This window comes from Myotis myotis, unplaced genomic scaffold (assembly GCF_014108235.1).
Source record: "Myotis myotis isolate mMyoMyo1 unplaced genomic scaffold, mMyoMyo1.p scaffold_m19_p_17, whole genome shotgun sequence".
Taxonomy (NCBI): domain Eukaryota; kingdom Metazoa; phylum Chordata; class Mammalia; order Chiroptera; family Vespertilionidae; genus Myotis; species Myotis myotis.
In genome coordinates, this window is record NW_023416321.1 from 40,979,745 (window position 1) to 40,993,564 (window position 13,820).

The 13,820-nt window shown below is 41.8% G+C and overlaps 1 protein-coding gene across 10 annotated transcripts in view; it reads left to right on the top strand.

The window, feature by feature from the left end:
• NDEL1 (nudE neurodevelopment protein 1 like 1) overlaps window positions 1–13,820 on the top strand; it is a 71,062-nt gene that overhangs the window by 27,860 nt on the left and 29,382 nt on the right. For 3 of the 10 annotated variants that reach the window (XM_036341568.1, XM_036341569.1, XM_036341563.1), the window contains 2 exons: window positions 3,094–3,185; window positions 7,493–7,644. In XM_036341568.1, coding sequence (XP_036197461.1) covers window positions 3,094–3,185; window positions 7,493–7,644 — 244 coding nt within the window. Of the gene's footprint in view, window positions 1–3,093; window positions 3,186–7,492; window positions 7,645–11,608; window positions 11,644–12,646; window positions 12,756–12,892; window positions 13,046–13,820 lie in introns of those variants that run through there. The other 7 variants (XM_036341567.1, XM_036341564.1, XM_036341565.1 and 4 more) reach the window with 7 other exon arrangements.

The window sequence follows — 13,820 nt, forward strand, 5'->3', positions numbered from 1 at the left end:
AGTCACATTCCAAGTGCTCAGTAGCCCTTGAATAGATAATTCACCTGTTCTTGAGTTGAAATTAGATAGGGTATGTGAAAATGCTGAATAGTCAAAAGGTGTTACTAATTGTACTAGTATGTGTTGTCTTTCTGAGGGCATAGACCCAGTAGTATATAGGTTGTAGCAGTCCTCAAAAGCTTTCACTGTTCATTTTTCAGAATGGTGCTTGTGTATTTGAGGCCCTCAGAATTACTGACATTTGAAAATTAACAAAGGTTTGCTTTTACTCATTAGAATTATGCAGATGAATTCTGAAAACTTTTTATTTGAGTACTAATTAGAATAATCAGGAGCTGAAATCAAGGTAACACCCAGAGGGAGGTGTACATTCTTTTACAGCTCATTAGATTTTTCATGTGAGAACTTGGGGTAGGGGAGTGACAGTAGGACATAGAGCTTACTCTGGCACAGAATTAAGATAGGTCAACCCAAAGGCTGTAATCTTGTCCAAATAGACACACTTTTAGACTGGAACTGACAGTGTAAACTCACCTAAAAGCTGCTGTATACTGGATCATGGCAGTTTTGTGACAAGGAGATCAGCACAGACATACTAGTAGAAGCAGGAGGTTAGATAAATCAGTGACAGGGTTGAAGGACATCTCTGTGAAATGGTCTTTTAAAAAAATATTTTTATTGATTTCAGAGAGGAAGGGAAAGAGCGATAGAAACATCAGTTATGAGAGAGAACCATTGATCTGCTGCCTCCTGCACACCCCTACTGGGGATTGAGCCCACGGCCTGGGCATGTGCCCTTGACCAGATTCAAACCCAGGACTCTTCAGTCTGCAGGCCTATGCTCTATTCACTGAGCAAAACCAGCTAGGGGCTGAAATGGTCTGTTTTTAATTGCATTGCATTGATACAATGCCCGTTTCCCAAAAGCACTTAATACAGTTTATCATTAAAGCACAGATATAATACCTAAAGTACAAAATTTGAGGAGAATAGGGAAAGCTGAGATTCAGAAATCCCTGCCAAGGAAAGTCTAGTAGTTTATTTATATCAATTGAGCACCTATTATGTGCCACACATTCTAGATTCTGGGAGTATAGTGGTGAATAAGACAAGTCCCTACTGTCAGTGAGATTACATTCTAAAGGACAGAATGGTAAACAACAGCCGCAGCTGCAAAAGCATTTTACAGGCTGATCAGCACTCTAGAAAACAAAAAATAATAGTTAACATTTATTAAATACTGTGCTAGGCATTTTAAAAGCATGTTAACTAGTTTAAACTTCACAACAACTTTATGAGGTAAGTTAATTATTAGCTTCATTTGCATATGGGTAACTTAACTCAAGGTCACACAGGTATCAAATGACGAGATGGAATTGTATCTAGCAGTTCCACTCAAGAGCTCTTAACCATTATACTATTTATGTCAAAAATAAATTGGAGAAAGATGCATAATTGGAAATCTTTGCTGAAGGGCATGGAAGAAGAGCATGAATAGCATGCTCAATACTATGATTCTGAATGGAAAGACTTAATTTTGTTGTAATATCTATTCTCCCTAAATCAATCAATAATTTAAATTTTTAGTAAGAGTCTTGGGATTTTTTTTAAGTTGTCAAGTTGATTTTAAAGTTACTCTTGAAGAGTAAATGTGTAAGACTAGCCAAGAGCCCAGCCGACGTGGCTCAATAGTTGAGCCTGGACCTATGAGTCTGGAGGTCATGGTTCGATTCCCGGTGGGACATATGCCTGGGTTGCGGGCTCAGTCCCCAGTGTGGGGCCTGCAGAAGGCAGCTGATCGATGATTCTCTCTCATCATTGATGTTTCTATCACTCTCTTCCTCTCCCTTCTTCTCTGAAATCAATAAAAATATATTTTTTAAAAAAAGAATAGCCAAGAAAAGTTTGAAATAGTTTACTAACAAGAAGAGGCTTTGCCCTTCAAGATACCAAAATTTATTTTAATACTATAATAACCGAAGCAGCATCTTTCTGGCAGAGTGGACTAATCATTTAATGGAGCTTGAAATATATAGGGATTTCAGTATATGGTTTTAGTACTATTTCAAGTGCTAAAAAACTATTTTAGTACTTTTTCACTAATTGGCTATCCATTTGGAGGGGAAATATCTAAATATTTGATAAGTGATCTAAGGGCAAAAAATTTTTTAGGAAAGCAATTAGGAGAAAATATGGGGAACATTTTTTATAATATTGAGGTGAGGGAGCCAAAGGCTTCCTCCCCAAAACATAAAGCTTAAAAGATAAATGTCAGCCCTGGCCGGTTGGCTCAGTGGATAGAGTGTTGGAGTGAAGACTGAAGGGTCCCAGGTTCGATACTGGTCAGGGGCACGTGCCTGAGTTGCGGGAACGATCCCCAGTGTGGGGCGTGCAGGAGGCAGCTGATCGATGATTCTCTCTCATCATTGATGTTTCTATCTCTCTCTCCTTCTCCCTTCCTCTCTGAAATTAATAAAAATATATTTAAAAAAAAGATAAATGTCACTTTGAGAAATACAACATAAAAGAGAAAGGGTGAATATAATTATTGTTCCCTTGCAAATTGGTTAAAGGAAAGACAGTCTAGTAGGAAAAAAATGCAAAGGATAGGCAGATAATTTCCGGAAGAGATTCAAATGATTAGGTATTAAGGAAATAAAAATTAAAACAAAATGACTATCAAATTGGCATAAAAAGATGTCTAATATTATTGACGACACCACCGTACACATTGCTGATATTGACATAATCTTCTTGGTGAGCATTTTGGCAGTCAGTACCAGTTAAGGTGAAAGAAATGGGCATAGCATATCCTCTGACCCAGCAGTTCTATTTTTAGGAATCTCTTCTTCAGAAATACTCATCTGGATGTTTTAAGGCTATACGTCCTTTTAGCATTATTTGTAGTGATGTAAAATCGGATGTAATCTAAATACTCATCAGTTGTAGAACTGTTAAACATGTTTATGGAATCTCCACTTTATCTGTAGTTTGGAATATATATTGATTTTTTTACATTGAATGTATACTATTTTGCAATAGCAACAAAACCCAAATTGCATGTATAAACACTTGTGTTTTATTTTTCTGTAGCTATACCAAACGGTTTTGGTACCAGTCCACTGACTCCTTCAGCTAGGATATCAGCACTAAACATTGTGGGGGATCTCTTACGGAAAGTAGGGGTAAGTATTCAATTATTTATCACTAGGTGTTTCGATTGCAAAGGTATTGAATTATTTCTGAATGTGAAGTCAGGGAAGAAAAAAGGATACCTCCCTGTGGTAATTAAACTGAGAAGCAGAAGCATCCGGTGGTCAGCTGAGGCTGGTCCAGATACTCACCTCCAGGGCGGGGCTGGCTGGTGTCTCTGTAGGAGGCCCAGCGCGCTGACCTCCTAAGCTTCCACTGAGAACTCTGCATGTTCCCCAGGCCCGTTTCTAAAGGACAGTGAGTCCTCCACTTTTTCCTAAATACTTCCTGCTGTATGTCCTTTTTTTTTTAAATTAAGCTTTTTAAAAATTGATTTTTAAAGAGGTAGGATGGGGAAACATCAATGTGAGAGCGAAACATTGATCGGCTGCCTCCTGCATGCCCCACACTGGGGCATGTGCCCTGACTGGGACTTGAACTGTGACCTCCTGGTTCATAGGTTGATGCTCAACCACTGAGCCATACAGGCCAGGCGCTTATTCAGTTTTTTTTTACTCTGGATAATACTCTTGGACCTTATCAAGAGAGTAGTACTCTGGTGTGTGTTTTTCAGCACTCTCTTGCTTTAACTTTGTTCCTGTTCATATGCGATCCCACAGATGGTTTCCTCTGTTACCGTTGAGCATGGTGTTTTTGGCCATGGAGGAGACCTGCAGTCTGGATCAATCAAGAAATGTGACTTCTTTCCTTCATTCAGGTCACTGGAAACAATAATATGATTGTGTGGATTTAAGCTTTTCTTATTTCCCTCAGTGACTTGAACCTCTCTTTTCAGTAATCTACCCCTGAAACTTCCCACTATCCACCATGCCTTTACTTATTTTTTGTGTGTAAGACACTTTCTGAAAAAAGTAGAAGTTGCATTATACTTTCTTTGAAGAAGAAATGGGAGGCCAAGATACAGGGTCCTATGTTTACCTTTTCTAGCTTATGGAATTATTTTAACCATCAGATTCACTCTAAACTGCAATTTAAAGTTGCTATAAATAGTAATGTGCTTAAGTCATTCATGCAGTACATAGTTTTTCCTTACTTTTAAGATAATCATTTTTATCCAATTTGTTGTAAGAGTTATGGTATTTACCTCTGTAACTCGATAAAATAATGTTTTATTTTTCTGTATCTTGACTAACCAATTTTAAGCAAAAAGATGAGGATTTTAACTCACATTCTCGCAATTTTTATTTTTTGTTGTTAGTGTTTTTTGTAATTTTAAATATAAAACCTCTGTTTCTGAATTTATTAGATTATATTGCAACTCCTTATTGTGTGTGTGTGTGTGTGTCTGTGTGTGTCTGTGTCTCTTTGTACCTTCTTTTACTCTCCATTGGTTAGTTCTGAAGATTGAAAATAAGTCAGTAGTATCTATAGTATCATGCCCATGTGTGCTACTGTATAATCATAGAGGACAGCTGGCTCTTGGGTCATTTTATTCATATTGTTCAACAGATGGTTCAAGCATTTTGTTCTTTATCACTTACTCAGAATCATATAGATTTTTTTGTATCGTGTGAGAGCTCACCTGTATGCCTTTTTCTTTTTTTCTGGTCTTCCAAATTACCCTTTATTTTTATAGATAGAAAAAAATGCACTCTTTGCAATATCTCATACCTTCCAGCTTCTTACCCTCACTCTTTGCTGAAAGCTCTGATACGCTTATAGGGCTGCTGCACCACCGTCGTCCTTGAATTTCTCTTCATTATATGCTATTGGATCAGCACTGTCTATTTCTGGACCCCAAGTTGTCATCTTTCTTTGTTCTTGTTTATTTTGTTTTAGTACCATAAATAAATTATTCAGAAATGGTGCATTAAAGTTGAACTTGGAGTCCTTGCATGGTTTTCCTGTTTACCAGTCTCCCAAGATGTCATAAAACTTTGGTCTGCTTATCCGCCAGCTCCTGGCGTGCTTCTATGAATATTCTTTTGTCCACTGACTAGAACTACTCGGAAGCCGCATCCCCACGCTTGCATCCTCTTCCACTGAGAAATCAAGGCCATCTGACTTGAAATTTTGTTTTCTCCTTTTCTTTTATTATTCTGTTACCTCTGTTTGTAGCTCTTCTTCCTTTTTATTTCAGTGGTAAAAGTGTCATATTTGTGCTCCTGGCTAATTTTGTCCCTGTATGCTTTGGATCCCATTCCTTCTAGCCTTGTCATCTTTATGTCTCCTGTATCTTCAGCTTTTTACTCTATATATGTTAATATGTATGTGTAATATTAGATAATATATACATACTTTTTTTAATCTTAGAAAGCAAAAATAAAAGCAACTATTCTTTCTTTTACCCTATCTCTCTCTTTAGCCATTATTCTAATTCTTCTTTTACAGCCAAGCTTTTTGAAAGCATGTCTCCATTTATTGTTAGCATTTTTTATTTGTTTTGTTTTTTGTTAATCCTCACCCGAGGATATTTTTTTCCATTGATTTTTAGAGAGAGTGGAAGGGAGGGGGAGACACAGAGAGAAACAATACGAGAGAGACACATTGATTGGTTGCCTCCGGCACGCCGACCCTGGGTGGGGATTGAGCTTGCAACCGAGGTATGTGCCCTTGACTGGAATCGAACCTGCGCCCCTTTAGTCCGAGGGCCAGTGCTCTAATCATGAGCAAAACTGGCTGGGGCTATTGTTAGCGTTTTTGACTGTATATTAGTACACACTTCCCCAGACGTCCTTGTTTTGTCTCTGTCGCTGCTCACTCCACTATAATTGCTCCTTGATGATCTCAGTGCTGTCAGCTAGAATGGATGCTGTTTTGTCCTGATTTTACTTGAAACATTCAAAACCACTTTTTTTTTTTGAATGCCTTCTTTCCTCTGCTCCTCTGATGCAGTGTCATGTCTGCTTCCTGTCTTCCTGCCCATTCCTCTTTGTCATTTGTTAGGTCTTAATCTGCCCACCCTTTCATTGTTGATTTTATTCAGAGCTCTGTCCTTAATTTCCTCATCTTATTCACAACTATGATTTTGTCTACTTCTTGGTATATATATCTTCTAAATCTTGGTATCTAAACCACTTTATTCACTCGAGTGCCAGACCCCAGTACTTGCACTTGGATGTCTCCCTGACATCTCAGATACAACTTGTGCCAGCTGTATGATAGGTGCTTAGCACATTACCGTATTTGAAGGAATGAATGAGTGTCTTGAACATAGGAGCTTAGTGGCTCTCCGTTTTTACTGTGTATGTGTACATTAACAAGTTGCTGAAATAATGCTTATGTAAAGCTTATTCTACAAGGTCACTACCTCTCTTCTGTTTATTCTTATTTTATGCGTCATTGTACTTTTGTTATAGGAAAGGAGGATAGAAGACGTTTGTTTTCATTTCTGTTTCTTAACAGCTTATATTGAAATTATGGGGGAGGATTTTTAAAGTGCATATGTTACCTGTGGATTTAATTTACTTATGCATTCCTAATTCCTTAGTGTCATGGATAATAGGAATGGACTGTGTTTTGCCCTCCTCCTTTGTGTTTTTTTGTTTGTTTTGTTTTTTTTTTGTCAGGGAGAGGGGTTTGAGTTGGTCAGAGTGTCTATGGGGAAGGGGGAGTTGGTGATATCTGTGTGTGATGGAAATAGATGAGGAAGTCCTGTTCTCTTCATGTCGTCTGTTTGTAGAGCCTGGCAAGTGCCAGGTGCCAAGAAAGGCACCCGATTTAGAGGTAAATGCTCTAAAGGTCTGGTGTCATTTTCCGGTGAATTATTTAATTATAGAAAAAGGGCATCAGACATTTACACTGTGTTCTAAGAAGTAGGAATAGTCTTTAACGTCATGTGAAGTGTTGTAAATGCTCTTACCCATTTTAATGCATTAGAAATAACTAAACTGAAATGCTGTAGAAATAATTGGCTGCTTTAAAAAATTCTCATGATATTTTTGCATTCTTTATGCATTTGCTCCCAAAAGAGCCCTCCTCCATACTCATCCACCTCTAACTAGCCAACTAACAAAACTCAGAAAGACATAATGGATGGGGTCAAGAGACCTGGGCCTGTCTTGGTTTGCTTGTGCCACATTTTTCTTATGTGAGTGAGGATATTTGTATCCCTCGGAACAGTGAGAGGGATAAGTAAAATGTTCTGAGCTCATTAGAAAGGGAGTCAGCATGAACATTTCCTTTGTCTGCCAGAAAGGTGATTGATTCTGGCTTAAGTAGCCACCAGTATCCACGGAGAGAGTAAAGTTTGAGTCTCAAAATAGAAATGGTTTGAAATGCAGATTTTTATGTGCAGCTACCGTTTTGACAACCAAATCATTCCTTCTTTCTTTTGTAGGCTTTAGAATCCAAATTAGCAGCTTGCAGGAATTTTGCAAAGGACCAAGCATCACGAAAATCCTATATTTCAGGGAATGTTAACTGCGGGGTGATGAATAGCAACGGCACAAAGTTCTCTAGATCAGGGCATACGTCTTTCTTCGACAAAGGGTAAGTTTTGGAAGTTTTAAATAATTTCAAGTATTAAAGTTACACGTTATTAAGTGAGCTTACTGAAGCTTTGAAAAGATAAACTCAGTTTGATAAATCTACCTGAAGCCTGTTACCATTCAGATCTCACAGGACATGAAATCTGTTGCTGTCTTCTGTCCCCATGGAGTCTGTTGCCCTGGGAACCCCGACTCTGAGCATCTGTCCTGGAAGCAGACTCTGGAAGGCAGCCGTGCTAGGCTCTGCCCGTGATATAGTCCTTGTTCTCAAGGCACTTACAGGCTCATAGACTTTTCTGGCAAGTATAGAATGGGGCAAAAGTAGGTTTACAGTTGTTTGTATAGACAATAATAATAATAAGAACAAACGGTTTTGCATATTCACAACTGTAAACCTACTTTTGCACACCCCCCACCCCAGTGTTTGTTAAGGGTAGAAGAGAACGCTAGTTATGTATACATGCAAACTCTGTAACGAACGTTCTGCCTGAAGATTTTAGAAAAATATAAAACCACTGGATCAAATATAGTTTAGGAGATACAAATTTTGTATGATGTGAAGATGGTTTTTAGGGAATTGAGAAATTAAAAAAATTGTGTTAGGATTGAAGTCATGATACATCCTTTTTTTTTAATTTCAGAGAGGAAGGGAGAGGGAAGGAGAGAGAGAAACATCAATGATGAGAGAGAATCATTGATTGGCTGCCTCCTGCATGCCCCCCACTGGGGATCAAGTCTGCAACTGGGCATGTGCCCTTGATTGGAATCAAACCCAGGACCCTTTAATACGCAGGCGACGCTCTATCCACTGAGCCAAACCAGCTAGGGTGTGATATATCTTAAATGCAAAAAAATTTCAATTGGTGCAGAAGTACATAAAATAAAAAGTAAATGTTTTTTATTTTCACACTATTTTTACATTCTTACAGTTATTTCTAGTCATGTACAATCATATGTATCTTCTATAAGCTTTTAAGATTTATGAAATTATACTTCAGATATTCTTTAACATGCCTATCTGATTTATATTGCCAGTATCTTTTCATGTCAGTACATACTACTCTACCTCAATTTAAAAAACAAAAACATTGCATGGTTATACTCTTTTATGGGTGTGCCTTAATTTAGGGAACTAGTTAAATAGTTAAGACTTGTGGTCTGGGGGTGCTGACCACGTTACCCAAGGTAGCTGTTATTAGAACAACGACTGAGGCAGCGCCGTCCCTTGGCACTGTCTCTGCTTTGAGTCGTAGAGGCTGCTCATTCTTGTCCTGTGACAGCAACACAGATACAACTCTAGAAATTTTCCCAATTTCTTAAAGGAGCTTGTATGTTCCTATGTAACTGTGGCATTTTTCTGGAGGGCCTGAGAGATTCTACCTTCATGTATACATATTTAAGGAGACCATTCTAAAATACCAATATATAAATCAGAACTTTATTTTAATCATTGGGATTCCTCAGTGGGAGTAAGTGTAAAATTAATTTTCCTCAGGTTTAGGAGTTTCAGGCAACCTTGAGGAATGCTCATTTTTATACAGTAATGATAAGTGGAATAAATAAGTATTTGACATTAAATTGCCATTTGCCTTAAACAGTATAGGGATAGTTTAGGGGTGCCTAATTATTTTTTTTCTGTAACCTGTAATTACCTCCGGTAGAGTAGTTATTAGTCTCTACCTGGAATCATGTTTCTTTCCTTGGGCACCTTATGGCGTGAGAATAGGCATGGACCAGAAACACGCTGGTTGGACAAATAGCTTTGCATGTAGACAGTCCTTAGAACAGTCATGACGAAGGAGGAATAACAGTCAGTTCAGGCTCGCTGCTCCGGTCTTCGTTAGAGACTGGCATCCATTTGACCCCTGATGCAGAGCACAGTGGTTGCCCGGAGGTGAACCCATTCTTAGGTAGATGCAGAGGCTTCAGGTGACCTGGAACCAGGCGTGGGCCCTGGGCACTGTGCGGAGCCCCACCTCCGCCCTCTGAGAGGCATCCTGGACGCAGAGCAGGCTTTATTCCTGCGCTGCACCTGGAAGTGTACCGCTCCATAGAAAGTTGCAGAGGATATTTAGTTTTGGTTTAAATAGGACACATTTTTAACTATTATTTCTATTAAGAATTCAGTATGCTTTTGTGGGTTGGTCTTTCCTCAAGTGTTTAGTTTATATGACAAATAGGTTGCTTATACACACTCAAATATTAACCTATTGCTTGAGTTGCATTTGTCTAGTTGCCATATTCCTATAGCTCTCTTTTGTGGGGTTTTGCTGTGTTCTTACTTCCTTGCTGCTTTACTTTGATTCTGGCTTCCTTCTGACCCACCTGGCTTTTTACCTCTGGCCTTTCTTCCTGCAGATCTATCCCATGTAACAAAGAGGTAATATGCAAATTAACCCTCACGCCCTCACAAGATGGCTGCCTACGACCAGGCCGGCAGGGGGATTAGTGAGGGACGACCAAATGACTGAACAGCAGGCTGCATGGGGCGACCAGGCCGGCAGGGGGGGTGGCAGTTGGGGATGACTAGGCTGGCAGGGGGGGCAGTTGGGGCAACTAGGCTGGCAGGGGGGGCAGTTAGGGGTGACCAGGCCAGTGTGGGGTGCACTTGGGGTGACTAGGCCAGCACGGGGGGCTGTTAGGGGTGATTAGGCTGGCAGGGGGGCAGTGAGGGGCGACTAGGCCAGTGGGGGGGGCAGTTGGGGGTGACCAGGCCGGCAGGCGGTTTAGTGAGGGACGACCAAATGACTGAACAGTAGGCTGCATGAGGTGACCAGGCTGCGGGGGGAGCCATGAGGGGCAACTAGGTCAGCAGGGGAGGCAGTTGGGGGTGACCTGGCCTGCAGCACGGGGGCAGTAAGGGGTGACCAGGTTGGCGGGGGGTGGGGAGAGAAGTTAGGAGCAACCAGGCCGGCAGGGGGGTAAGTTAGGGGTGATCAGGTTGGCATGCAGAGGCAGTGAGGGGTGATCAGGCTGGCCGTGGGGCGGGGTGGGGGGGGCAGTTAGGGGCGACTGGGCAGGCAGGTGAGCGATTAGGAACCAGTGGTCCGGGATTGTGAGAGGGATGTTCAACTGCCGGTTTAAACTGGCAGTCGGACATCCCCCAAGGGGTCCTGGATTGGTGAGGGTGCAGGCTGGGCTGAGGGGACCCCCCTCCCCCCCGTGCACAAGTTTTCTGCACCGGGCCTCTAGTTGGCTAGATTAAAAACCAGGATGGTATTTCCCAGCTGCGAGAGGAATTGGGGAAGTATCCTAACTCTCTGCTCCATGATTAAATGTCAGGTTAAAAGAAGAAATGCCAGTTCTTACAGACTGCAGCTTGCAGTTTCAGTGTGAGAAAAGCTCTTCATTTTGAAGTCTGGGCTCTAGAATGTGCCTGCTCTACCTCTCGCTCCTGGGCAGTGTCTGGAGCACTGGCACCAGCTTTACCGGCCTCCTAGGGTCCTGGAGGAGCATTGTTTGGGAGGTTAATCAAGGCCAGTTTGTGTGTGAGTGTGCACGTGTGTCAGGCGCAGTGAGGCCTTGCTACATAAAACAGTGTACCGTATTATTACGTTTACTTTATAGGACTTGAAAATATTCTGTAAGTTCTGGTTATTTGAGGGCCTCTTGGAATCAGGATTTTTATCTAGTCTGTGATCACCTCTGCAAGTTCCTAAAATATGGCTCGCTGGACCTGCTTCCCAGGTGTTGCTCTGCTTCTTCCAACCACTAGGAGCCCTTAATATCACTCATCTGAAAAGATACAAATTCTGTGTAGTATAGTCATTTATATTATCTCAAAAATATTCTTTTTTTCTTCATAGCATTTATTTAGTTTTCTATGTATCACTTACCCTAATTTTGTAAGCCAGTCAGATTTCTTTTGGGCTATGTGTAGGTAGGTGGGCATACACTAATTTTAGGGCACGGTATGAAAATAGTATTTGCATTACTGTTTAATGTTTTTTCCTTTTTTTTATTAGGCAAGAAAAAGTCATATTTCCCACGTTGTTCATGGGTAATTGAATTTGTTTGCTGTGCTATTTTTTATTCTTTTTCAATCATGATGTGTGGTGGGAGACCCATTAACAAACTGTTTTCACTAACTGCATGGGGCTGACTCTGCTTTAACCCACTTACAGCCCATAAGTGAGCCTTCAAATTCCTGTTTGACTCAACTGTATACCATTATTGGTTCAGCTGTGCAAAACCAAACTGAAGAGTTGTAGTGGTGCTGGGCAGTTGTGAATAGCAGGCACTCGCTGTGTGGTCAGGTGCACGGGTACCTGGCAGGTCCTGGGACCATATTTGAATGTCTCTGTGGGACTGGGTTCTTCCTGTTACCAGTGTGTCTTGTTTTTCCAAAGCAGGCAGTAATGATTACGGAGCCTTGCTGGGGCGACTCTCCCCTCTGCACTCACTCTTGTTTCTCAGAGCACATTGGAATGATTGATGGAGGCGTGTATAAGATCTGCCTTTCTTCTCAGTTTTCCGGAAGGCACGTTTCAGTTTGTAGGGCCTGGGGCAAGGTCGCGAGCTGGCTGAGCTGCGCGACTCCCAGGGGCCATCTAACTAGGAAGACGGGTCTGGAGTGTGTCTGCCGCCTCCTGCATGAGCGCTGGCCCACTCTCAGGCCTTTCTCTACCGCCCTCTCAGGTGCCCTCCACTTGCTGCTCTGTGTCCATACGTCATCACTGTTGTGTTCTATTTATTGTCCTCCTGACTAGCTTATAAAGGTGCCCTTTTCACTTCTGTTGTCGTTTTATAACTCACCTTAGTTTCTTTTCTCAGCTGGGGTCTCTATTTTTCAGACTCTTTAACTAAATTTTGGTGGTAAGGCCATGAGATTTCATAGCTTCTGTAACCTGTTCACATAGATAATTCCCCAAATCTGTGTCCCCACCCCTGCCTGCTCTCTTTCCGTTCATTTCTGTGGTGTCCACTGGGACATTTCCTTTCAGCTCTTTTGCTGCTTCCTGAAACCAAATGTGAATACGGAGGTTTCTTTCCCCATTTCACAGCATTGCAGTTTCCTGAAGGTGCCTCACCAGACACAATCCTACCTCTAGGGTCAACTCTCTCCCTCTGGTCTTCTGCATCCCACTTCTTGGCTCAGGAAAGAAGTGCTCGGTGAGGCCCTTGTTATTCTCTCTCTATTCTGTCCAACTTGCAAATCAGAATTTCCATTCCCATTCATACTGAGAACGACTCACCTAGTTTCTTGTCCCTTTGTATTCTGATCGCACTGCTTATTTTTCCCACTATAGCTGACTTGGGTTGGGAGCACCAAAGTGGTTGCTCACTGAGGGCTGTCAGGTCTCCTCTGGCCAGGAGGATGCTGGGAAAGGAGAATGGCCTGGACATCTGGAGGCAAGTTATGAGCCCTGCTTCCCCATTGATGGGCTCGTAGGTGAACTCAGGTGAATGGCTGGACCTTCTGCTTTGGTTTTTTGAGCATTACAACAATGGGGATGGACTTTATGTTCTTTAAAGATCTGTCTAATTTGAAAATGCCAAATCTCAGTCCTAAGCCTGCACGTGGAGCCGTCCTTGTGGTCACTGTTTGTGCACACCCCTGTGGAGCAGGTGCCAGGTTCTTCCTGGCACCCACAGTGCTCCCTTTCTGCTGGTTTTGGGGGTGTCTGTAGTACAGCCTGCAGAATGTGGTGTTCACCTGAGGTTTGTGAGGCCTGCCTGGTTCTCCTTGGGCTTTGAGGAGAAGCGGGCATTGGTGGCTCTGGGACTAGTCAGACAAGTGACAGCTGGGCTTATTACGTGAGGGCTGCAGTGGCAAATAGGATGGGGCCCCTGCCCCCGGAGCAGGCACAGGCGGATAGCCTTGGGAGAGTAGGAGGGATGATTTCAAGTTTTCACATACAACGAGGCTCAAATATCAGGCCTCCCCTAGCCCTAAACAGAACACGGGTGTACAGCAGGGAGAAATGACATGTAGAGCCCTGTGGCTCTGTGTGGGTAGCTTGACTTCAAACTTGAAATCTGGACTCTGAGGTTATTTCTTCAGGCATTAACTGTTTCTTCAGGGTAGCGCAGAGTCATTTGTCAAATCTCTTTTGCATGCCTGTTTCTCTGAGATTACACTCACCTCTTCAGTGTATGTAGCACTTATCTTTATGGGGAATGTGTGTGCATTTTTTGTAAGAATGAGTCTATACTCAACTCCCTAGACCCCTCTGA